Genomic DNA, 27,578 nt, shown 5'->3' with positions numbered 1-27,578 from the left:
GGTGGTGAGTCTCTGCCCCAAGTGGAGGAGTTCAAGTATCTCGGGGTCTTGTTCACGAGTGAGGGAAGGATGGAGCGGGATTGACAGGCGGATCGGTGCAGCGTCTGCAGCAATGCGGTCGCTGTATCGGTCCGTTGTGGTAAAGAAGGAGCTGAGCCGGAAGGCGAAGCTCTCGATTTACCGGTCAATCTACGTTCCTACCCTCACCTATGGTCTTGAGCTTTGGGTAATGACCGAAAGGACAAGGTCGCGGATACAAGCGGCTGAAATGGGCTTCCTCCGCAGAGTGGGCGCACCCTTAGGGATAGGGTGAGGAGCTCGGTCACACGGGAGGAGCTCGGAGTAGAGCCGCTGCTCCTACACACTGAGAGGAACCAGTTGAGGTGGCTCGGGGCATCTGCTCAGGATGCCTCCTGGACACCTCCCTAGGGAGGTGTTCTGGGCATGTCCCACCGAGAGGAGGCCCCGGGGAAGACCCAGGAGACGCTGGAGGGACTATGTCTCTCGGCTGGCCTGGGAACGCCTTGGGGTCCCACCGGAGGAGCTGGAGGACGTGTCCGGGGTGAGCGAAGTCTGGGAGTCCCTGCTTAGACTGCTGCCCCTGCGACCCGGCTCCGGATAAGCGGAAGAAAATGGATGGATGGATGGATGGGGTATTAACTGCTCACACATAACATATTTAGATCACCATGTTATCTTTTGTTTTGAAAATGCAATATTCTAGAAAAACAATGTATTAACATGTTTTATAAGCTTCAGTTTCGTTTTTGACAAAAGTCCCTTCTCCCTTTCTTCACTCCCCCTTCAGAGCGCTATCACCACCCAGTCCGCTGCATCCCACTAATGAAATTGCTGCATGAGTTTGTCAAGTTGCTGTGTACAGTTTTATATCATGCTTTTGTATATTTATGGAGAATTGTCATGTGGGAGTATGGGTGATGGAGGCTTGTGGGTGGAGCATTACAGCTAACTGCAAGGAGGGTTCGAATAGGGCCCGGGAGAGATGGCTAAAATACTGAAACATGGATGACACCTAAAACCTCTTTAGGCATTTTATGATGAAGCAACGTTACAATATGGTAGAAAGCTCCAAAAATAGATTTTGCAGAATGCCCCCTCGTTAAAGAAATTATTTGAATTTGTGAATAACTGCACACATGGCCTTAGTAACATGCTTATAGTTGGTGTTTCAGATGGGTCTTCTCTACTGGAGATGTTGAATGGAGACCCGCAGCACAGCACAAGCAGAGACGAATGCCTGAGCCTGGGTTTTGGAGAAGACATCACAGAAGAGGTCCTCCGGAAAAAGAGCCACAGCCTGGGCGTCCTGCTGCAGGTGTCCCAGTGTCCCCTGGGCCGCTCTGTAGGGGACATGTCTGCTGTCTGTCCTCTGAAACACTATGCCCAGACTGCAAGGGCCTTAGAAGCATATGTGAGGGCCAGAGTGGAGGCCCCAAGTGTCTCTTCCTCCTGTCCTCTACGGGTGTTCCTTGAGGGCGAGTGGGACATCTTGAAGGACGCAGTGTCCTCTCTGGCCTCACCCGTGTTCCCGTCCTGTGAATTTAATCTGCAGATCGTCCAGGAGCTTCAGAGGAGAACAGGACTGCTCAGCTCTTACCTGTGGCACCATGACAGTACAGACAGAGCCCAGGCCTACAGACTATCCACCTTTGCCAACCCCATGGGCCTCCTGCTAGCCCTGAGGAGACGCTACGCCCACATCCACGGCAAAAACATGTGCGACACCACCCTCCACTTCCAGGTAAAAACACGTCAAACGTCAAAACAGCTACTTTTTTTCTTTCTACAGATGACACAAGGGCCTTGTTTCCATTGGTTCACTTTGAAGCGGATCAGTATAGTCCAAAAGTGCCTCCACTGTCTAAAGTGAACCACACTTTTTTTCAAGGGTACTCGCTCCCAGAGGGGCTTAGCTAGGTTTCTGCTAGATGCTCTAGCTAAGGCATTGTAAAAATGCAGACTCAAGATTGCAAAAAGTAAAATATTTAAACAGAAAATGTCGTAACCAGCGGGGCGAAGGGACCAAAGCTGCGAGACTCACAAACTTTTACAATGTCTTTATTCACAATAAGTGTTCATAGAAACCAAAGTTCACTAATAAGTGTTCATAGAAACCAAAGTTCATATATCCACAAGGCCGGGGAAACGAGGCAGCTTCATAGCGTAGCGTCTGGTATTACATAGTTCATGACTCCAAAGTAGCTGGGGAGCGTGGGTGCGGGTCCGTGAGCGCAGAGAGACAAAGTGCACGACAGTGAAGACACAAGACCATACCAGGCGGAGGTGCGGGTGCTGGGGAAGTCCGGAGCTGGTTCTGGGGTGGAGATCTGGAGCAGGGCAAAAAAGGTTCCAATGAGACAAAATAGACAAGCAAGAATCAAAGTACTAAGCCATGAGCATAATCACGTGAAACACGCGGACGTTCTGGCGCCGAGTGACTCGTCCAAACCCATCTTATCCACGGCAGGTGGCGTTGATTGCGCTGATGGGGAGCAGGTGCGCGTGGGAGGAGTCCGGATTCCGCCCAGCTCCGGAGATAGACAGGTGAGGGAGGGGGGAAGACGAGGGCACAGGGAGAGCAGAGCAGGAACCGTGACAGAAAATAATTTCTCTCCAAACGCTGTAGTAGTTTTGTGTTTACTCTAGCTTTAGCCACATCTCACAGCACCACAAACATAAAATTGCTTTTTTTTGTGATTCACTGAGATCAGCCTTTTGATTAAATGTTGTGGGTGCTTTCTCTCGAAAGAAGCCGAGTCCAGAAATAAGATTCCACAGGTTTATTGAAGTGTTGAGTATGAACAGAAATTACTTTAGCTTACAGATTAGGTGTCTCATTCGTTAGACCCAATTGAGAGAACCCAGACCAGTTCAGTGAGAAACAAGTGGCTCTGAATCTAAAGATGCCCAACAAAGCCCCGAAACCCCAGTAAAAGCCCCAGAATTGGGTGTGGCCGTCACTTTTATTAGATCTACTCCAATGGAGGTTCCACCCCTTCCTCGGACCGTCCACCCACCTGACACAGTTTGGTGCAACTCTAAGACTCAGATGCAATTAAAATTTGTATTAATAAAGAAAACATGAGCATGGAAACTCAACTAGGCTGGAGAGAGGCCCACCAAACTGACCCGCTCCAAGGCAGAAACGGAACATTCCCAGCCAAGTAATCACATCACTGTAGAGACAAGCAGGCGACAAACTCTCTTCCAGAAAGGTTACATATTGTATCTTTTATTCACATTAGACTCATCAAACCCACACATGTACAGTATGTGCACTACAGTTAGCAATAGTCCAAATTATTCTTCTCTTTCCTTATGCATTTGTGCTTAGGTTGTCGGTGATGATACCAGCCCCTCATCGCTTCCTGCAGAGGCTGTGTACCTGTGCGGCCTGGAGCTAAGAGGAGCCAAGTGGGACCCAGAACAGAGAGCCATACGGGACACCCAGTCTGCAGGCAGCCCACTCCCCCTCCTGTGTGTCAGCCCAGGCCCAGTCCCCACATCTCCAGGAGGCAACATAGTCCCCCCGTACCCAGGCAACTCAATCCCCCCATCTCCAACAAAGTCAGTCATCCTGTCCCCAAGCTATCAAATTCCCTCATCTCCAGGAAACCCAGTCCCTGCTTCTCTAGCCAATTCAGTGTCCCCCTCTTCAGGTACCCCTGTAATGTTTCTGTGTCCTCTGTGCGTGCCCCCAGTCGGCCCCAACAGTCTGACTGTGGGGCAGGAGGAGGTGGTGGCCTGGGTCCCTCTTCAGTCCAGACTCTGGCCTGAGACCTGCGCCCTGAGACGGGTTCGCCTGATCAGCATGCTCTGAGCCAACACAGAGGCACACGAAAAAGAGCTGAATAGGATTCTTAATATATAAATATAAATATTGAGTTGAGTTGTTAGTGGGTTTTTTAAGCACTGTATCTTCCTATCCTCTCTAGGCCAGTGGTTTCTCTACTTCCTTCATGCCTTCATATACAATTATACACACACCATAATAAGACCAAACATTAATATGTTTGCACCAAAGCACATTAATAGACAGTCACCACAGCCAAAAGAAGTTTCAGCTGAATGAATGTGAAGCATCAAGGCTACATGTTTGTTTACTTTGCTTTCTTATTAGAAAAGTTTAATCAAATGAAAGAATTGGAAAGTTGGAAAATACAACTTTCTGCTCTGCGTAAAACGTGTATAGAGTGGTAGATCTGTTCAGGCTTTGTGCAATCTGGATTGAGTAGACAAAAATTGTATTCAAGTAATGGCAAGGTACTACTTCAAAGTAGAAGGACAAAGTACAGGTCCAAGAAATTACTCCGGCTATTCTTATTGGACTAAAAGTAGCAGTAGTCTCCTCAAATATTTTAACCTAATTGTAAAATAACGTAAGTAATGAATAAAGTAAACAAGAAAACCACTCTTGCAATGTATGATTTTCTTATTGGGCATAAATAAATGCATAACAAACAAAAATCAATCTGTTTGCAATTATGTTATGTTTTTTTCACTATAATATAATGGCACTTGAAGTAAAAGTATTGAGAATGCAGCACTCTGATTGGACCATGTAACGGAATACATTACAAAATACATTTTGATGCAGGTATTCAGTACTGTGTAATTAGACACATAGTATTCTATAGCCAAATGGGAGTAAAAGTATGGTGTCTCAAAATTGTAATTGTATTAAAATGTTTGAGAAAATCTGCAGGATCCAGAGAATTTAACCCAGTGGCTAAAAGCATGTTGGGACAACGCTTCACTATTGGAAGACAGCAATCATGACGCAATTACCTGCATCAGCAACTCTATACTTTAGATTTCATTCAAATGTTGGATTGCGTTCTACATTCTGTATCAAAGTGTTTTAAACATAAAAAAGTGATTTTATTTTGCTAAAGATTTTATCATAAGGACTATAGTAGCACAGTCCACTGATGTGAAGGTTGGCAGTTCAAATCCCACTCTCACCATAAACATCTTTGGTAGAGTCAGTTAAACCCAGTGGCCCACAGGTTGGCAGTGCAATTCCAGCTCCCACAGATGAATGCTGCCATTGTGTCCTTGGGCAAGACAATTAACTCACTACGCCCCAGTGTTTGTGTACACTGGTGTATGAATGCACTAAACCGCACTTTTGTTGTTGTGGCATTTTATGATTTAAATTAGGTTGATCTGTGTAAAATGTTCAATGTCCATGTGGCCAACAAGGCAATACTATACCGATTCTGTTGGAGGCTCCAAAATGGTGTTGTAGTCTGTATAAAACTTAAGTGAAGATTGACAGCTCCATGCAAAATAACACAACCCAAATGACAATGACGGGAGCCACGGCAACTTCCAGAATAGGGCTGTAGTCCTCACTTAGTCGCCAAGTCTTTCAATGTCTGATGGTGTCGAGGACGATCAAAATGTGTATTAATCGACTAATCATTTTACTTAGATTATGAGGATTTATATGTGACAACAGCAGAAAGAAGAAGTTAACGAGTTAGCTGAAGATTTGTCTCTATACAAATACATAAATAGTAGTTTTTGCATAAACTCCTCCTGCAGGTTTAGTCTTGTCATTGCAGTTTAGGTCAGATGCATAGAGATACGCAATAGTTTTGAGAGCTTTTACCACATCCTCTTTTTAAGTCAACTAATCAATCGACAGGACGTATCTTTAGTCGACCAAGAATATGTATTGTGTACTAAGGCGAAGAAACCAGTGTCCAGCTAACAGTGCGTCTGCGGCTGCTGGCTGCGCCTCCAGTAGCTCATCATCTGGGGCACGCTCGTGGTGGTAGTAGCTATGACCCTGGAGAGGGCGCAGGACGTATCTTTAGTCGACCAAGAATATGTATTGTGTACTAAGGCGAAGAAACCAGTGTCCAGCTAACAGTGCGTCTGCGGCTGCTGGCTGCGCCTCCAGTAGCTCATCATCTGGGGCACGCTCGTGGTGGTAGTAGCTATGACCCTGGAGAGGGCGCAGGAGCTCAAGGGGTGGTGCACATCCACCAGAAACATGTCGTCTTGGGGCGGGTTCGTGGGCGAGATTTGCAGCCTCTTCAGACACATGCCCAGGTAAGCGTCCTCGATAAAGATAGGCTTAATCTCTCGGGACACGCCCAGGATCTTTTGGGGCAGGTCCAATGACATGATGTAGGTCATGCCCAGCGGGTATGGGGGGTATTCGGACTCGGCGATCACCTCGCGGGGCAAGTAGAACTTGTTTCCCGGGTTGCGGAGGACAGGGCTGTGCCACCACACCAGGCCTGTCATGTAGTTGGTTTTCGGGGTGTCGGGCCGCAACAGCAGGTCCACCAGGTTGGGCACATGCAGAAACATGTCCGAGTCCACTTTGACCGCATACGCCTTGAGGGGGACAAGATATCAACTGTGAGATCATGTCTTAAAATGGTAGAACATGGTAAAGAGGCTGGGTGGAGGGTGCACGACGTGCTTGTCGACATAGAATGTAACGCCTCCTCTTGTAATGATGCTGAATAATTAGGGATGCGCCAGTCCAGTAAGTGATCTTATTACATCAATGTATGTTCCAACCAGGATATCGTCAGAACCAGACAGCTGCATCCCTAAGTGTAATGTACTATTTTCACTTTATATATTATGCACTTTGACCCTCCTCTCGATGACTACAGATGGAAATTTACTGTTAACGTAATAATGCAGAGTATAGGTTAAGCAGAGACGTTTGTACCATTGTCCTAATCAATGAAATAAAATAGCAGTATGGCATTATCTATTCAGCTTTTACTTAATTGCAGCGTTTATCACTCAAAAACACTGTACTGTGAGGTGGACTGTCTTCAATATAGAGACTGAGAGAAGCAGTAGCACCAGAAATGTTACGCAGTTCACCTTTAATTAGCCATACATTCTGGCAACATTCCAAACATTTACAATTAATATTTTTGTCTTGACGATTTGAAGATACAGTAGCATGCAACTACATTCTGACCAATCCAGACTTTTTTTCATAAAAAGAAAATGTTTTATATAAGTGGTCAAAAGTTTAAAAGGTCACAACATTGACTCTTGTGAGCTTTAAGCCAAGTTATATTGTTCCTTTCTCAAAAACACATCTGGAGTTGTGTTTGGTTTCATTCACATGATTGAGTAACACTTTATTATTAGATGTTCTGCATCTCCAAAATGCTCTGTTTCATCTTGTGATGTGGTAGTTCAAGTAAACAGCTGCCCTTTACTTTTAGGTCAGTAGAGATTGGTGATTCCAGGTATGAAATCATCCAAATGATTCTAGTGAAGGTATGTGGAGCTTAAAAACACAGTGACACACTTCCTGTATTACCACATGACATCACAAGATGGAACCTGGGCTCATTCTGAATATCTCAGATCATAACTCCTAACTCCTTTATCTTTTGATCTATGTAACGGAGTCAACCATAAAGCGCCCTAAGGAGCTTCAGCTGTGTTTGGAAAATCCGACCACCCTAACTAGCGGCGGCAACATCGGAGAAGTCACATGACCCTCCAGCTGTTTAATAAAAACTACAACACCCACAAAACAGAACAATAAGAACTCCTCATTCTACTCTACTGCACTGACTTTACAAAACTCCAGGTCTGTTTGTGAAGAGGAAAGAGCATTACAAGATAGATCAGAAAATTGAGCAATATAAGCCCTTTAAAGAACACATTTTATGCATTTCTGTGGTGCTAATTCTCTTTTAAACATGCTTTTGGTCACCTTGGGATAAGTATTTCACATTTTCCAACTTAAAAGGTTCTATATTATACAAAATTGACTTGACTTGTGTGTTTTAAGATTGTTTCCTCATCAAAAACATACCCAGAGTTGTGTTTTGTTTCATTCACACACGTTTGAGTAACACTTTATTATTAGTCTGTCTATAAAGCTCAAAATGCTCTGTTCCACCTTGTGACTTCATGAAGCATTCGTTTTTCAGGTTAACAGCTCCTTTCACCTTTTGGTCAATAGAAACTGGCAATTACAGGGCTGATCCAAATTATTCTAGTAAAGGTGTGTGGAGTTTAAAAACACAGTACCACATGACATCACAAAGTGTTTGTTTACGAGGAGAACTCAGCCTGAAGACACTGAGATTGTGTGTTAAACGTGTGAATGAGACAATACAACTCCGAGTATGTTTTTGATGAGGAAACAACATTATAGCATAGATCAGAAAACGGCGTAGTATGGTGTAAAATAATGTCTATATTTGGAAAATATAACTCCAGGTACATTTTTGATGAAGGGACAATGGTACAACATGGTTAAAAGCTCCCAAAAAGTCAATATATGTTCTTTACTAGACGCCTTGAATTTAGTGAGCCCCACCAGCCACCACAGTCAGAGAGGCGTACCACAGAGGAGGAGCAGTGTGTGGCCAGCCACTCCAGTATCACCATGGTCTTGATGGTGAGGTTGTGGTAGCTGTCGATGAAGCTGCTCTGGATGAGATCGTGGTGCTGCTGGTTCTCGTGCCTGAGCTTCTCCTGGAGCTGTTCAGAGCCCGGGCCACTCTGCATCCCCATGAAGAACAGGGTCTGCACCAGGTGACCCCTGACCTCTGCACGCCGTCCCCACGAGCTGCGGATAATGTTCCTACCACAAAGATGGGACAAATACACCGACTGGTATCCACATTTGATCATGGCTTGGTGATTTTTGTATATATTGTATATACTTGTATGTAGTATTGTCTCGAAACTCAATATTGAATTGTCTTTCTTTACACAGTAGAATGTCATTTTCAACATTAAATGATAGTGTTGCCAGCACGTCATTTTAACACTATTTTATTGTATAGCACTTGCACTTTCTAACGATCTGGGTTCATTGGAAATAACAATAGTTAGGCATCTGTACAACTAGCATTATTATTCACTGTTGTTATTGTTCTAAATATTTAGTTGGTAGACTGGTGACTCCAGTCCCAAACTAGAGTGTGGCAAACTTAAAGCCTACTTAAACATGCCCAGCTAGTCACAGTACCATGGTGGAGATGCAGGCACCAGACTCGCGTCTGTGCTGCTTTTGGGACGGCTATCATGGTTAAAGCTGGCTCTTCATGTTGTCATATCTTCATTGCACCCTAATAAATGGTGACAAAAAGGATCCTATCTCTGTCATTAGTTTGAAGAGTGCAAAAGTAGTACTTTCTTTTCTATCCCATGTGGCCTCATATCTGTGTAATCCTCAGTGTCCAGTAGGTTCATAGTGGTCCATGGGTGTATACTAGTCTATGTGTCTCATACGTTTTCTCATACAGCTCAAGCTCATTCTAAAGATATTCAAAAAAAGGTAAATTTTTTAGTAACAATACTTGCTCAAATGAGTATCTAGTAGGTAGACGTTACAGACAGTAGGAGATGGTAAACAAGTATGGCCTGATTTGTTTTTTTGTTGTAGCTTTTGGGACAGATGTGATCTCTGTAGCTTATAAGTGAGTCCATGAGCACTCTAGTACTTAGAAGTAGTTGTCACTGTTGTGAGGTCATCTCTTTTATACAGGCTACTGGGACTGTAGTTCCTTCGTTTAGGTGATTAAGTTTCCTTGTACTTTTCTGCCCTCTTGTGCCGGTGTCTTGTGGGTGCAGTTTGGGTCAGATACTCAGATATGTTATAGTTTTGAGAGTTTGCCACAGGGAAATGTGTGACCCAATACTAGCATAACTTGTACTTTCTCTAGTTTAAAAATGCACATAGAGCCACAGTACCTGGCGTGCACGTTTGTGGGGGCCACAGGGACCATCAGCAGGACAAGGAAAGTGGACTCCTTGCACACCTCAGTGTCCCCCAGGATAAAGTGGTAGTTCCGCGGGTAGGCAACATAGTATGGCCCCGGGTCCTCCCAAGCAGGTTCAGGGACCCGGGGTGAGTCCAGCAGCGGGGCCTTTTTGAACGGTGGCTGGTAGAACTGATTGGCCTGACTCTGCTCCACATTTGAGATGACCAGGAAATAGGTGAGAGCCAGCACGATGGACAGCACGATGCCAGCTGTGTACCTTCTCCCAGCCTCCATCAACCCTGCAACAAACAGGACAAAACACTTTAAACAAGTATTTTTTGAAGCTCTCTTAGAAATACTACTTGAGCAAGTATTTTATGTTACTTGCTCAAATAAATACTAATCATAAACCGTTACAACATTGTTTAACTGGGATCAGTGGATCATCGCGACAAGAGCTGCAATGAATCATTGGAATTATTGTGACTAGTCAACTATTAATGATTATCAAAATATGATGACAATTATTTTATCGTTAACAGGACTTCAGCCATCATATTTCAAACTTTATTTGTGTAAAAATTGTTTTAAAATACATAATTGCTGACAAGTTGACAGCTAAAATAACCTGTAGTTGCAGCCTTAGATCTGTCCCTAGACTCTTGCTTGCATTCAGACCGGTCTATCCAGTCTCTCCAATAATCAGAACAAACTTAAAACAGCCTAAACCACTTGACTAATGCTGAAGGTTGAATACAATGATGAAAAAGAATTCATGTTTTTAGGCCATTTGGAGCAATAAAACCCAGGTCACATACAGACTTTTAAAAATGTCAGTTTATCAGGAGACAAACACACAGACATAATTTTATATCTGTGCAAATGTAAATATAATATTTGTAACTTCATTAAGTAATAAATACAGAAACATCTATTTAACAAGTTAAAAAGTAGTTACATTTATTTTACATGACATTTGGTTACATTTATATTGCCTTATTGTGACATCTGGCCCCATTTTGCTGATGTGGCCCTCAGTGAAAATGAATTTGACACCCCTGCTGTAAAAGATTAATGGTTTATTCTAAAAGGGGTCACTACCTCTGTTCTTCCTAGGGCAGGGGGAGGGAAGGCAGATGGACCGGAGTAGCACCTAGCTTGAAGGGGGAAATAGGTATTCTGTTATTTGTATGTTTATATGTTTATATTGTTTATTTTTGAATGGGCCTTCTCTGTGGCCGGGCCCAAACTCTGGAACAAATTGCCTCCTGATATGCGCACCATTACTGACTTTGGTCTTTTTAAATCCAGGCTTAAAACATATTTATTCAGACTGGCTTTCAACACTTAGTAATGTTGTGACACATTATCATTATTTATAATTTGTTATATTAATGTACTTTATTCTATTTTATTCTCCTATTTTACTGTTTTAGTATGATTTTAACTTGTTTTAATTCGATTTTACTGGAAAGCACTTTGGTCACCTTGAGCGTTGTAAAGTGCTCTATAAATAAACGTTGATTGATTGATTGATTTTTTTCTAGATTGGATGCATGTTCCTTCTAATTTGCAGAACTGTGTGGAGGACTGGAAATGCTACTACTTGCACCACAGTCTTGGCCAATTTGTCAAACATCTCAGTGTCTTTTAGTTGCTGTTGCACAGAAGAATAGAGCATTCTTCTGCATGGAGTAATCCCAGAATGGAAACTGGCCTTAGTGGTTAAAGAAACGTATTGACATCCTATTTGAGGGAGACATCACTGAGGTGAACTTGTTTTCAGTAATAATGCAACATCTGCTTATTTTAAGATGTCTTCACTGGCACCTGTTACTTTTGTTCTGTGACACGAGCCCTGCCTCTGCAAGCATTCTTTTCAGTGACGTACTCTACCTTATAGCAACAGTTAACGATCAACCCATTTATGACCTTGAACCTTGCACGGGCAGTATGTAAAATTAGTTTGAGGACTTCTATAAAGCCCCCTATAGATAGTATCTTTTTCAGGGTATAAGTACTGGAAGGTTCCTTTGTAATGTAACACACATGTGCCTGCTGTCTGTACCTTCACTCATCTCACGAGATAAAACCTGGTCTGCAATCACTTTTTCTGAACAAACCTGTGTTCAGAGTGTTAAGTACGGACACGCACACTGTGACATATTTTGTTCTCTAGTTATATTTTCTTAATCGGTGATACTTGTTGAATTCAGCAATGTCGCATAGTAATTTTGGTACAAATAAAAAAAAATTAAAAAAAATCTGTACTTGCTAGTGTGATGTGCAGCTATCCATAGGCGGAATCGACAGCTACACGACTCTTTGTTGTGATGACATCTAGAGCGTTCTTCGCTCCCATTGTTCACCATTGTTTTCTAACACGGAAGTTAGCAAACTTCCACAGTATAATTTATTAAGTTGTTTTAGATTAATATTGTGATTTTAAATGTGAAAATTCTAACATAATGCTCCACAAGTGTCATACATTATAAATCTAGAGCAGACACAAGCACAGTTTGCTGCTTTAATGTCACATCTCACTGCATTTATGTTTTTAAAAGTGAGTGACTTACATTCATATGCAATCTGTTGTAAAAGTTGTAAGTATGTTAAAGAGGGTACTTCTTCAGCAGAGCTGGCAAGAGAGTGCAGGGTGCAGAAATTACCAAATTACACAACACACAAAACTCAAAAGAGACAACAAACAGGGCTAAATATGGGAATACACACATTACAGGGGAAAAAAAAAAAAAACTTTGCTAAAAACACATGCAAGCAAATTACCAAATGAACATGGTTGAAAAAAGAATACTTGAATCATGCACAAGGTATTGTGAGCCCTTGAATAATGCCCCTGCAGTGGTTGAACTAAGTGCCCACACAGGTTAACTTCACAGTGTAAACTTCACTTACAGGTGGAGAAGGCCTTTTGGTTAATATTTCAATATGTATCACATGATGCATTGAAATTGTGTTTGGTGAAGGCCTGGAGGCTTAAGCTCATTGGGACTGAGTAAGGTCCAATTTAAAAATGAAGACAAAGATATTTCAACAGTATAATAGGGTGTTTCTGCAATTATGTTCAACATTCCCCAAACACCTGCTATTTAACCATTTACATTACATGAGGAGGTCAATGGAGCTTTCCTCTTCACTCTTTGAGTCAAAATTTGTTAAAAGACAGCATCAGTTTATTTCTGGAAAATCATGTAGCAAAATTACTTCTAAACTGCTTCTGATCATTTTTCTGGCTTCAAGGCCATTGGTGAAACTCGCATACTCTATTTTAAGGCTTTAAGGCTGATTCCAACATTACAAAGAAATGGCACAACTGAGTATAGTTTGCTTAAAAATGTATTTACGCAACTTGAACACAGGTCAATAAAAGATATGGGGAGTCTGAGCTGGCAAATGTGGTGCTCATGAGCAAAAATGGCTAAAGATCTGGTGATGATCCCACACCTCTTCATCTACACCCCAAATCAGAAGGTGACTTTAATTTTCATCCACTTTGTTTTGATTTGCTTTCTGAACTGACTGTGTCCAGATGATTAGTTGAAAGCAGCTGTTGCAAAGCAAATCAGAATGAAACAGATGCTATTAAAGCCACCTCTTAATTGGAAAAAAGTCTATTTCTACCAAAAGACTGTTCATTAATCTCTGGTGACGTCTGACTTATGAGAAAATCATTTATAGCAAAAAAAAAAAATAAAAAAATGGCAGTGTGACATTGGATAAAGATTTTGTCAATCAAAAAATAGGGAGTACTAAAGGGTAACAGTTATGCATTAGCCCATATGGCCCAAAGGCAAACGTATCTACATATAGAATTATTATAATGCATAATAATTATGTATTTCACTGTATTCTGGTAGTTACTCTTTCCAAAACTGAAAGGAATACATGGTGGTACTTCATCAGGTAATTTTGGCCTTAAACTGCACAGCATCAGTGAGAAGAAAAAAAAAAAAAAAAAAAGAAAGAAAACATTGCAGTGCGTGCGTGTGCAATTTTTCTTCTCTAATTGGAAATAAATTACTCCATAACAAACAGGGCAGCAAAAACAAAGCAGTTTGTAATTCTATGTAGTATTTTTTTTTCACAAAACTATAAAGTAATTCTCAATACAGTACTCTGACTGGCCCGTCAGTAAAAATCCTTTTTTTTTTTTGGTTTTTTGTTTTACTTAAGTAACTATATACATTTTCAAAAGTATTCTTGTCAAGACTGTCCATACCAATCATGCTGATTTTTGTAGGCCAAATTAATTTTAATTATAATTAAAACTGCAAGCAGTGACAAAGGCCCTCGCCAGCCCTTGCGACCGTGGGGTACACGCCACCGCGGAGATCCTGCCTTTCGTTCCCGCTTACATCACCCCTCCCCCCAAAATCAGCGACTGAGTAATAACTACTCCATTCATTCCAATGAGACCATTTATGACATTGTTACGCCTGCACGGTTGGAAATAGAGGTATGTCTTCCTTGGCTTTTTTCTTCAGTATGATGAGCGGAATATGTGTACCAAAATTCAATGGTCTATGACACAGTAATTATTTTTAATTTTTGTTGACCAAAACCCATGTATTTCAATGAGAAATGTCAGACGTTGCCATGGCAACACCTTTAAAAATAGAGGTATGGTGTCATTGACTTTTTGTTCAGTATTGGAATAGGGATGTCCATGCCAAATTTCAAATGTTTGTGACAAAGTAATTTTTTTACATGCCATTAAAAAATTTCAAGGGGGCGCTGTGGAGCAATGTAATATTTGATATGTGTAAATTGCATGTCTATGCACTCAGATGAAGATTTTGAACAAAATGTATATTAATGCCGGAAAATAGGAAACTGCATGTTTGAGCTACGGGCCATTTAAAACTTCAAAAAATGTCTTTCGTCTTTGCAGGCTGGCCACACCCACATTTTATAACTATTCCCTATATCCCTATAAGAGTTCCCTATAATTCCACATGGGTCTAATAAATTGTGGCCATTTTGCAAGTTTCTTGAATGAAAATCCAGGACATAAAAAAATCGAAATGTTAGAGTTAAAATTTTGAAAAAATGGGGTTCCGCCCACAATGGCCGACTTCCTGTAGGGTTTAGGGTGGGGTCATAATATATTTTTTTACTTGTCTTGACATGTTCTATGTTTGTACCAAATTTCATTTGTCTACAATGAAAAAGGTCTCTCTTTGCCGTAATGTATTTTGATTTTTGAGGTGGCGCTATTGAGTCATTTTGAGACATGAATTTTTTTGCACATGAAAATACAACATTTTTTGCCAACCTTGAGATTTAGGCCATAGTTTGATGAGTGTAGAGCATCTATTTAGTCTACAACAAAGTCCAGTACTCTGAACCCCATTCATTTCAATGGCACATTTATTATGTTACCATGGTAACATAGTTGCAAATAGAGGTATGTTCTTATTGACATTTTTGATCAGTATGTCAAGGAGGATGTATGTGCCAAATTTCAAATGTCTATGTCAAACTTTAGAAAAAAAAATGCATTGGGGTTGTAGGGGGCGCTACCGAGTCATTTTTCAAAATGACTCGGAAACAAAGGTGACTCGGAAACAAAGGTAGACAAAAAAAAATGAATTTTGGGTCCAATAAAATTGACTTTTCGTTAATGTTCAGGGGGTCAAAAGTGGCTTCAATCCGGCACGTATAATAATAATAATGGAATTTTTTTTTCCAACCATTATTTTTCTCCTAAACCATAACAGCTACAGTCTCGGGGTTTTTTTTCTCGGGGTCTTTTGTGACAATTAGAGGTCGTCGAGTTCTAATTTTTGACACCACTCACTGCCATGTCGGGGCGTGTTTACTACTTGATTTTTGTCATTTTCCATGCTCCGGACGCGGTTTTAATGAGTCCCTCGCCGGGACAGAGTCCCAGGCTCGGGCCTACTAATGGAAACGCATTTTCCACCAATTATCTTTCTCCTAAACCATAACTGCTACAGTCATGTGACTTTCTCATATTGTGCCCCATCACAAATAAGGCTCCTGTGAATTTTTTCACAAGTCCATGACAAATCGATTGTCTTCTACGAATTTTTGAAAATGAAATTTGAAGAGGGCGCTAGAGAGCCATTTTGTGAGAGTGCGCCTTGATTTGCATATCATTGCGTTCAGCTCACAAATGTGCATAAACGCTGTATTAGCGTTTTCCCAACAAAAAATGTGTGAAAGAGAAATATTTTATTGAAATTTTCCAAAAATTGCAATTTTGTTGAAAATTCACCCTGACCACATCCAAAGTCATAATCAAAATGTAATTGATAATCTTTAATCACACATGGGTTTAGTGGGATTTGGCCAAATTTGAAGTGTTTGTGATGAAAACTGTGAGAAAATGTCCTGAATGTGAGGGTGTGCACTTTTGTCATTCCCGGGTTTGATCCAATATGGCCGACTTCCTGTACAATTTAGGGCGGGGCCATAATATCATTTTTGTCATGTCCTTTGTCAGATTTTTACGTTGACTTTTTTCCAAGTCGGGCTCCCATTGGCCCCATGAAAATCAAAGTTTGAGGGGGCGCTACCAAGTCGGCTTTTGTTATTTTTCTCGGGGTGTTTTGTGACAATTAGAGGTCGTCGAGTTCTAATTTTTGACACCACTCACTGCCATGTCGGGGCGTGTTTACTACTTGATTTTTGCCATTTTCCATGCTCCGGACGCAGTTTTAATAACACAATATATATATATATATATATATATATATATATATATATATATATATATACACATACACACACACACACACACACACACACACACAATTATATTATACAATTCAATACAAAAATAAGAAATAGCAACCCAGCTTTAAATGGACATTCAAACATTTCTGATAATATTATCAAATAAATAATCGATTACAGTATGCGACCCAAGCCTTCAGAGGGCTGTTTAAGAGCTGTGTCTTTCAGTGTAAAGCTGTTATTAAACAAGGACCCATAAGCTCTCAATTGATGTTAGCACTTTGAGTGGTGCCTTGAAGGTGGAAAAGCACCGTAGATGAGAAGGGCTCAGGACCAGTCTTCTTTCATTGTAAAGGTATTTATTATCTAGGTATGCTACAGGGGTATATGATGGAGCATTCTACTACTAAATTATGTTTCTGTTGTAAAATGCACAATGTTTAGGGTGCCACTGTACATGTATATATATATATATATATATATTTATTTATCAAGGCATTCAAACCACTCTCCCACTCACCCACACACTCATACACAGACACTGGGGGAGAGGTGAGTTATGAGTCTTGCCCAAGGACACAATGACAGTATTCATTTGTGGGAGCATGAATCACACCTCCATCCTTTGGGTCAGTGGAAAAAGACTCTACCAACTGAACTGTCACCTCGTAATAATAGTCCAACCAGTGCCCCACCATCATCTTAGTGGCACTTCAGAGGCACTGGATCGTTCCTAATCAACCTCATAGGCCGCGTCTCAAGTCACCAAATCATTCGAAGGTACCCTTCAATGTACTCCTCGAAGTGCCCGGTTGAGAATGAGTAGTCCTCAGTGTAGCCGCCATCTTGCTGAAATGGGATGGGCCTACACCACTGACCGTACTACCACAGCTGTTATTTTTACTTATTTATTGTTTAATAGAAGAAAAGTCAAGGTTTCGTCATCGCAGACGTTTATTTCTGTTTAGATTGAATATCAATAGGCAAATATAATGTTCAAGGTCATTTTTTCCCAGTTGTAGCTAAAATATGCCTTGTTAAAACGTAATAATAGAGACAGAGGTAACCAATACCTTTTTTACATTTATAGTCTATAAACCAGAAAACACTTATTAGTACATATATATATATATATATATATATATATATATATATATATATATATATACACACACACACACTCATATGAGTTATATCTTGATTTACTAAGGCGAAGGTAAATGACACGTTCCCACCAGGGGGCGCGGACCTATGGAATGCACTGGAACTCATGAAGATGTGCAGATAAGCGTGGGACTTATGAAGACGCCGCACGGATTAGAAGGACCCTCCTCACACCTACACCCACCCACACACTGGGGGACCCTATAAAAGCTGTCACATGCACATCTCAGGACTCTCTTCTGTCCTTTCCAGAGAGTCTGTTGCTTCTTTGTTCACTTTATCCGTGGAACTCATTAAATCCTTCTGACTTTATGTTTCAGTGTCTTGGTCCTTTTTGACGCTTACACTAGAAACTAACATTCTTACTATTGCAATAATAATTTCTAATGATAATTAGATTATTGTCTAGCAATAACTGCACATTCCTTTATCCCATGTAACTCCCCTCCTTTTTAATCAGCAAACACGTGGCCTGTACATATCTTTATTCAGATTTAACAGTTTCATGTCGCAATGTTGTAGATGAGGTAAACCAGTACGAACATTTGAATGTGTATTGCGCAGCGGACTCCATTTTCTTCTCTTTTTTCTGTAGGCGCGGTGCATGATGGGATATAGCAGTGTGTGAAGTGTGCATGGATGCACACTTCGGTTACAGCCGATATCTGTGGAAATGCTGGAAACACAGGGAACATTTGTCGGGCGCATTGAAATGGGGCAGCTCTTGTCGCGCCGGAAGTTACGTAAATGCCCTTCGACGCACACTTCGAATGGTGCATCTAAGGGCATTTTGGCAAAGTGAGACACGACAATTGACTGTTTATATAAATGGACATGGCTAATCTGCTACCCGCTATTTTCCAAACAGGAACTGAGCATAAACCCTGACCAATCAGAGCAGACGATGCACACACAGTTGAAACCAGAAGTTTACATACATTATATAAAAACACATACAGTGGCTTGTAAAAGTATTCATCCCCCTGGAACTTTTTCAGATATTGTCACGTCACAGCCACAAATTTAAATACATTTTCTTAGCATTTTAAGTGAATGAGCAACACAAAATAGCACACAAGTGTGAAGTGGAAGGAAATATTTTACAAGATTTTCTTTTTTTTTTTTATAAATAAAAAACTTAAAAGTGCAGCGAGCAAAAGTATTCAGTCCCCTTTTTCTTGAATGCAACCAACTGCTTTTAGAAGTTGCCTGATGATTTTGTAAAGATTGAATGTTGACCTAATGACTGAAAAGAGTCCACCTGTGTGTAATCTTGTCTCAGTATAAATGCAGCTGTGCTGTGAAGGCCACAGAAGTTTGTTAAGAGAGTGTTGGGGAGCAAACCACAAAATGAAGTCAAAGGAGCACACCAAACAGGTCAGAGAAAAAGTTGTGGGCGAAGATTAAAGCAGGTTTTGATGAGTACTCAGAGTGCAGCCAGGAGGCCCATGGTGACTCTGGAAGAGCTGCAGAGATCCACAGCTCAGGTGGAGGAAACTGTTCACAGGATGATTATTAGTCCTGCACTACACAAATCTGGTCTTTATGGAAGAGTGGCAAGAAGAAAGCCATTGTTGAAAACCGTCTATAAAAAGTCTTGTTTACAGTTTGTTAGAAGTCATTTGGAGGACACAGCAAATGGTGCAGTATTATCAAATGTTGAATGGTTGTTTTTCTTATGAACTGCATTAATTGATGTGTCCACTGTGTGTGTACTGTATGTTATATGTCTCTATATGTGGCATGAGTACCCTTGTCCCAAGACAAATTTCTCCCAAGGGAGACAATAAAGGCTAGTCTAATCTAGTCAAACATGTGGCAGAAGGTGCTCTGGTCTGATGAGACCAAAATGTGTGGAGGAAAACTAACACTGCACATCACTCTGAACACACCATCTAAACACTGTCAGAGTTCATGGGAAGATGGACGGAGCTAAATACATCCTGTCGGAGTCTGCAAAAGACTTGAGACTGGAGCAGAGGTTCACCTTCCAGCAGGACAATGATCCTAAACATAAAGCCTAAGCAGCAATACAATGGTTTAAAGCAAAACATATTCAAGTGTTACAATGGCCCAGTCAAAGTCCCGACCTAAATCCAACTGAGAATCTGTGGCAAGATCTGAAAACTGCAGCTCACAAACGGTCTCCATCAAATGTGACAGAGCTTGAACTGTTTTGCCAGGAAGAATGGGCAAAAATTTCAGTCTGTAGGTGTGCAAAGCTGGTGGAGACATACCCAAAAAGACTCGAAACTGCAGCTCACAAACGGTCTCCATCACATCTGACAGAACTGGTCTTTTGCCAGGAAGAATGGGGAAAATTTTCAGTCTAGAGATGTGCAAAACTGGTGGAGACATAACCCAAAAGACTTGCAGCTGTAATTGCAGCAAAAGGCGGTTCCACAAAGTATTGACTTAGGGGGCTAAATACTTGTTGAACTTTTCAGTTTTTTGGAAATGATGTATAATTTTCTTTCAACTTCACATATATGTACCATTTTGTGTTACTTATTCACATAAAATGCAAACTTAAAAATATTAAAATTGTTTGTGACTTGACAAAATTTGAAAAGGTTCCAGGGAGATGAATGCTTTTGCAAGCCACTGTACGCTTTTCTTCTCACTGTCTGACCTAAAACAGGAAAACTTTAGTCTGATTCCATAACAATTACCAAAATTATTTACTAAATGCCAGAATAATGAGGATTTTTTTTTTCCAAGTCAGAAGTTTACATACATTAACATTACGAGGCATTTAATTTGTGATAAGGTCACTCCTTTAGAAGCTTCTGATAGGTTTATTGAGAACATTTGAGTTAATTAGAGACACACCTGTGGATGTATTTGAAGACTCAGCTGAAACACACTGGGTCTTTGTGGAACATCATGGGAAAGTGAAAAGAAATCATGCTCATTCTGGTTCATCCTTGGGTGCAATTTCCAGATCCCTGAAGGTGCCATCATTCAAACTATTATACACAAGTATAAACACCATAGGAATGTGCAAAAGACCTTGTGAAGATGCTGTTGAAACTGGTCATTATGTGTCACTGTGTCATTATCCACAGTGAAACGAGGACTGTACTGATATGGGCTGAAAAGACACTCTGCAGGAAGAAGACATTACCCCACAGAGGGACACAGGGACAAAGACTTTAATTTTTGGCGACATGTCCTGTGGTCTGATGAAACTAAAATCATTATGGTCACTGTTTGGCCATAATGAGCACTGTTACATTTGGAGGAAAAAGGGGAAACCTTGTAAGCCTGACAACACCATCCCATCTGTGAAATACTCGGGTGACAGCATCATGTTGTGGAGTTGTTTTGCTGCAGGAGGGATTGGTGCACTTCATAAAATAGATGGCATCATGAGGAAAGAACATTATGTGGAAATACTGAAGCAAGATCTCAAGACACGAACCAGGAAGTTAAAGCTTGGGTGCAATTGAGTTTTCCAAATGGACAGTGACCTGAAGCATACAGCCAAACTAGTTACAAAGTGGCTTAAACATGGACTGAAAGGACACTCTGCAGGAAGAAGACATTACTCCAAAAGAAACAAAAAAAATCCAGATTACAGTTTGCAAATGCACACAGGGACAAAGACTTAAATTTTTGGAGACATGTCCTGTGGTCTGATGAAACTAAAATTGAACTGTTTGGCCATAATGACCATTGTTATGTTTGGAGGAAAAAAGGAAGAGGCTTGTAAGCCTGAGAACACCATCCTGAAATGCAGGAGTGGCAGCATCATGTGTGGAGTTGTTTTGCTGCAGGAGGGACTGGTGCACATCACCAGATGACATCATGAGGAAAGAACATTATGTGGAAATACTGAAGCAACATCTCAAGACATGAACCAGAAAGTTAAAGCTTGGGTGCAAATGAGTCTTCAAATGGACAATGACCTGAAGCATACGGTCAAACTGGTTACAGTGGCTTAAAGATAACAAAGTCAATGTTTCTGAGTGGCCATCACAAAGCCCTGATCTCACTCCTATGGGCAGACCTAAAAAGGCCTGTGCGAGCAAGACGGCTACAAACTTTGTTCAGTTACACCAGTTCTGTCAGGACAAACGGGCCAAAATTCCTGCCAAGTATTGTGAGATGCTTGTGGAAGGAAATCCAAAATGTTTGTCCAAAGTCATACATTTTAAAGGCAAATATTAATGTACTAAATATTAATGAAATCCTTGTAAACTTCTGACTTTGAAGAGAGTAATGAAACATTAACTTAAAAATTATCCTGGCATTTAGCAAACTGAAATAATTCTGGTAATCTTAATTGACCTAAAATAGGAAAGGTTCAGTCTGACTTCATGTCAGACAGTGAAAAAAAAGTATTTGTATGCAGTGTACATAAACTTCTGGTTTCTGTATTCAAATCTAAGAAATGTATTCAAAATTATTAATAATGCAGCTTCACCTACATTGAAAAAATGTATTAAACTTTGTTCCGAACAAACTCCCCGATCCACTTGGTCTCCGTGAACTGAAATTGCACAGTTCCAGAAATATCCTTGGCGTTTGCTCAGTCGCCTTTACCAGACAGAGAATCAGCTTCAGACTCTGACATTTTCTGTAGATTTGAATAATTTTACTAGGAATTTGAAAAAGTACATTTTAGATAATCAAATGTGTCCACACCAGTCTAGATAAATTATATTGTTGTGTTTCACTATAAAAATCTGCACATGATTGAATTTTTAAATTGGTTTGGACTGTGGGAAACATACTGTACTGGACATGTATTTCCCTGCTAATGTCACTGTTTGTCTTATGTAATCGTAATGAAATGTGTGTTTTAAACTGTGTTCACTGCCCAGGGACTGCACACGGAAAGCAGCAGTAGCTGGTACAAATCATCTCTTCTTTTGTTAGATTAATGAAGTTGTACATGGTCCCTGACAGAAAGAATAAAGCAAGAAAGAAACTGTATGTAATTTAAGTAATAAAGCCTAAATATAGTCATCACAGCAAAATGAGGTAAAGATCTAAATGAGATGCTGCCTTCTTCCCTCCGATGGCATCATTTGAATATCTTCTTCAAACAATTTGCCTACGACTCTGTCAGCTTTTCCCGGAGGCACACCGCAAACAAAAATCCAGTAGGCTCAAGTAGATCCATAAACCAGGTTCTTTATTCTGGCACAGGCATCATTCAAACTGATTCGACACGATCTCCTGATTTTACATCTCCAGAGTGGGCTCTATATACTAGTAGCACACGTCACATTCTCTTAATAATTATCTTGAAATATACAGACATGTACATGTTATCTGGGTTCACTGAAGACAAAGTCAGCATGCTGATCTGGTCTTTCTTAAGAAACACACGTCTTGCACGTCTTGGTACAAAAATGCACATAGCACTTCCACGTCCATGTATGTTCCAAGTACATTATGACATCATCGTGCCACACTGGCACCCACAAAAACATACAGGTCAAAGTATAATATATCAAGTATAATAATATCATGTTACATGAAACATTAATCCCACACCTCAATGTCACCTTTTTCTCAGTAAAGATAGTATGTGACCTGCTTGGCACTTACTGTTGGAGGAAGTAGGATGGTGGTCGTTACAGCATAGCAGGAGATGCAGTGGCATTGTTTTGTGCCTCTGGATACAAAGACAACCATTTATGCCGTACTGGAATCTATGGTTTTAAATGTAGTCAAATGCAATGGCTTGTCTCGATTCATACTTAATGCTACAGTATGTAACTAGTCTCATTTTCAGAGTTTCCAGATGTCTCTAAACTTGTATGGTTGTCATGGTAATAGGAACAAACATTTAGGAATTGAGTGAAAAACTGCAGAATATAGTATTATGACTTTTGTAATCTTACAATGTCCAATATAAAGGTTGTAGTAGGACAATGGTGAGTAATATGAGGGCTCTGTACTCGATATTGGGCCAAATAGAGCACAACAAATAGTAAAGACATTAAGTGTTTTCCTATAAATAAAAAAATAGGCACCTACAAACAGATCTAGCTCCATGTAGTCTCACCAAAACGATACAAAGAAGTAATTTTCATATCGAAACAACTTGCCTGAAAATTAAAAAAAAAGCTATATTTTAGTTTTAAAAAAGACAAGAAAATAGTTTGTCGTTCATTAGTGATGAATTCATTATGCTGTGTGTGGTGACAAAATAGGAAGCCTTATAATATTGTCACGATTAAGCAAAATATACCATAAATTGTATTACAATTACAAAATTTATAAAATGGCCAATATAAGTTGTAGCAGGACAAGGGTGAGTGAACTAAGCTGTGCGGTGAATTTGAGTGCTCTGTATCGAATAATGGTGGCACTACTAAGGTGTTTTTTTGTTTTGTTTTTTTCCATTATTGTTCTCCTATAAAGGGTAAAGTCACTTGTGCCCCATCTCAAATAAGCCCCATGTACATTTTTTCACAAGTCCACAACAAACAGATCATCTTGTATGATGTTTTAATAAAATTTTAAGAGGACGCTAAAGAGCTATTTTTTCGATAGATAGGAATTTGATTTGGGTTCATTGTGTTCCTTTTCCTTCTTTCCCAGAGGTTGTTCCCACTAGCATTAGCAACAGGTTTAACCCTGCTAAACCAGCCGTGTGGGCAGGAAGGGGCATTAACTTAAGCCTTACTTGCCTCTGGCTGATTTTTACAAAGCTATACATGCTTTTGTCACATCGCGCCTGGATTATTGTAACTCTTTGTATCTAGGTCTGGACCAGGGCTCTATACAGTGTTTGCAGACTGTTCAAAATGCTGCAGGCGGGAGCACATTACGCCTGTTCTGTGCACTTTACATTGGCTCCCTATTGCTTTTCGGGTGAAATTCAAAGTGTTACTGATTGTCTTTAAATGTCTTAACTTCATGGGCCCAGCCTATCTTAGGGAGCTGCTGCAGCCTTATACTCCTCCCAGAGCTCTGAGGTCAGCTGACCAGCTTCTGCTTGCTGTGCCTAAAGCTAGGCTCAAAACTAGGGGTGACAGGGCCTTTTCTGTGGCAGCGCCCAAATTGTGGAACAGTCTCCCTTTGTCTGTCTGTTTACCTGAGTCTCTTACTCAGTTTAAGTCTCGGCTCAAAACTCATCTTTTCTCCCTGGCTTTTAATACTGTCTAGATAGAACGTCTTGGTACTTGCACTGTTATTGTATTTCATGCTCTTTTGTATAATGTAATTATACCTCATATGTTTTATGTGTTTAGTTATTTTATGTGAAGCACTTTGGTCAACTGAGGTTGTTTTTAAATGTGCTATATAAATAAACTTGAATTGAATTGAATTGAATTACCTTCAACACCCTTGCTCCTGAATCGCTCTTTGGTTTCTATGACAATCGCGGTCGGAATTCCAAATGTGGAACTCTGCTCCAAATTGGCCCGTGTGACTGCGAGCCTCAATGATCTTCATTTGACTGGAGCTGAACACTGAGTGACACTCCCTTGATCCATAGCAAAAACGAAGTTTAAATCTGTCAACTGGACAAATAATTGTAAGAGTGAAGATGTTTCGCTGCTCACCCAAGCCACTTCTTCAGTTCTGATCAGATTACTGGTGGACACTGCCTTATATCTGTCTGAAGGGACTGGGATTCAGCCCAGTTTGTCAGACATGCACTTTTGAGACGGTCCCTAAACCGCATTCACTCAGGCCAACAACACGCTCAGATTGAACAAGCACTGTGGGCCATTGTTCTTGTCCTCGTATAGGTGTATACACACTTTAGATGCCTTTAAGTTTGTTTTGTTTTTATTACGAGCTATTTACGCGAAAGTACGAGTGTGGAAATATGAGGCGAATATGAGGCATCGTATCGTGCGATAAGAAAGTCTGATAAAAATAAGCAGTCGTGTCCCGTTTACGCACACACGGGTTACCTGCGCTCACCTGCGGCACATCGGGTACGCGGTGGAGACTCTGCCGCGCCTCGGTTTGCGTTGGGCCGTTTCCCGCGGCTGTCTTTCGAATAGTAGAAGCAGCAAAAGCAGTAGAAGCAGTGGTAGCAGTCCATACGCCCACAGCCGGCTCCAACACGGAGCTAAACTCACCTTGACGACAACAACGTCCTGCCTTCTACGTAATACCCGGAAACGGCGAAGACGCAACGAGGAGAGAGGAGCAGAAGAAACAAGTGCGTATCATGCTCAGTATATGTACTGGACAGCCCTCATGTGAAAGATCAGAACCTCCAGAACTCACTCCCTGAGCTGCAGAGGCTGCACTAGCACTGATCTATGATTGTCTGCAGGTGCTGGGGTTTGGGTAGTGACCATTCAGATCAAAGAGAGGCATTTTAGTTTTAAATCAACTGGATTTCAGCATTGAAACTGATAACAGAAATGAGAGGCTCATGTGAGGCTCATTTCTGATTTCTGATTGGATAAGTGTCTAATCCGTACAATGTTTGTGTAATCAAGAATAATTCAGTCAGTAAAAGCTACATACGATTTGAACATGTTTACCTCATATTCCTGGTGACACATATGGATAAAATCTTACATACAGTCGCTTTTAAAGGTGAACTGCAACTTATCTTTGCTTTGCCGGAAACATTCCACAGTGCAGCTTTAAACTTACATCTTGCATGTTTTAACTGTACAGAAATACACTGAAAAACATACATTCTTACTGTGAACTGGATTGCTTCTACACAGATCTGACTGGTAACTTGCAGCGGAGTGGAGATAGATGAGTTTAATGCCATACTGTGGAATATTCCAGGAAAAGCAATAACATCTCCATAATGGCAAGTACTCTGTGACAAATACACTGCCTGGACAAAAAAAAGTTGCCACCTGGATTTAACTAAGCAAATAAGTTGGTGTTGCTGCAGTTGTCAGGTCTAAGTTCAGCAACAGTCTGTGCTTAAAGAATGAGGTCAGCTGACACCTGAATATACTGAATGACCAGGTTATTCCATTAATGGATTTTTTTTTTTTTTTCCTGATGACACGGGCATATTCCAAGATGACAATGCCAGGATTCATCGGGCTCAAATTGTGACAGAGTGGTTCAGGAGCATGAGACATCATTTTCACACATGGATTGTCCATCACAGAGTCCAGACCTTAACCCGATTGAGAACCTTGGGGTGTGCTTTTGGGATGTCACACTCTACCATCATAAATGCAAGACAACCAAATATCAGAGTGTGTGACCTTTTTTCTTTAGTGGCAACTTTTTTTTTGGCCAGGCAGTGAACAAATGAATTCCCCATGTGCATGAGTATCAGTGTTAGGTTAGAGCCCTGTAAGATGAGTGCTTGGTGTCACCTGATCTCACTCCTGATATGAGACGAGCCAAGGGGCAGGGCCACGTCAGAAAGGATGGGACTGATGTGAGGAGCAGTCCACTGTGCTGCGAGCCGGGCCTCTCCTTTGTTCCTCAGGTCAAATGTCTGGATTTGCTCAGCTCAGGCAACCAGTTACCAATTGACTGGGTGTAAAAAGACTGTCTTCCTTGCAAATGTTCAATGATTGTTTTTGAATATCAACACATACCCTGCCTATGTCTATTATTGATAAGTGTAACTTGTTTTTAATCATGTCTCTACTTACTTTTTAATTTGAAGTTTTTATGCCAAGTGTTTAACCAAGATTAAACCATGTAACCCAATTTAAATTAGATTTTTTTTAAAGTGCTTTCACATTTCACCGTGTATGTGAAGAATAATGTTACTTCAAAATAATATTACTAAGTAGAAGTACAAAATAGTGGTCCAAGAAATGACTCAAGTAAGAGTAACTTGAAAAGTAACTGTTGGGACGTAATATCGGATCTGATCTTAGAAGGGCAAAATATTAAATAAGGCACAAAATCTGGTATTTTCAAACAGACAAACTGAATTATATCTCGAGGAGCTGCAAGAAACACAAATCCAAATCATTTCATATTGTCGACATAAATCCACAACTTTTATTTAAGAAAAGTACTGTCACTTCA

General features: G+C 40.7%; 2 protein-coding genes across 2 annotated transcripts in view; one reads left to right on the top strand and one right to left on the bottom strand.

Moving 5' to 3' along the window:
• LOC117370472 (dynein heavy chain domain-containing protein 1-like) overlaps positions 1 to 3,841 on the top strand; it is a 75,072-nt gene extending 71,231 nt beyond the window's left edge. The window contains exons 46-47 of the mRNA XM_055221766.1: positions 1,194 to 1,762; positions 3,356 to 3,841. Of these exons, the coding sequence (XP_055077741.1) occupies positions 1,194 to 1,762; positions 3,356 to 3,841 (1,055 nt within the window). The remainder of the gene's footprint in view (positions 1 to 1,193; positions 1,763 to 3,355) is intronic.
• LOC117378456 (beta-1,3-galactosyltransferase 1-like) lies at positions 2,790 to 25,739 on the bottom strand. The gene is made up of 4 exons (XM_033975062.2): positions 25,524 to 25,739; positions 9,730 to 10,039; positions 8,374 to 8,614; positions 2,790 to 6,375 (listed from the first exon to the last, which is right to left on the bottom strand). Exons 1-4 carry the CDS (start codon positions 25,645 to 25,647, stop codon positions 5,896 to 5,898), a joined length of 1,155 nt encoding a protein of 384 aa, XP_033830953.1. The 5' UTR covers positions 25,648 to 25,739; the 3' UTR covers positions 2,790 to 5,895.
• Between the last annotated feature and the right edge of the window lie 1,839 nt (positions 25,740 to 27,578).

Source organism: Periophthalmus magnuspinnatus, chromosome 1, assembly GCF_009829125.3.
Source record: "Periophthalmus magnuspinnatus isolate fPerMag1 chromosome 1, fPerMag1.2.pri, whole genome shotgun sequence".
In the NCBI taxonomy this organism is placed as follows: domain Eukaryota; kingdom Metazoa; phylum Chordata; class Actinopteri; order Gobiiformes; family Gobiidae; genus Periophthalmus; species Periophthalmus magnuspinnatus.
Note: the sequence above shows the minus strand (reverse complement) of the source record. Positions and strands in the feature narration are given on the sequence as shown.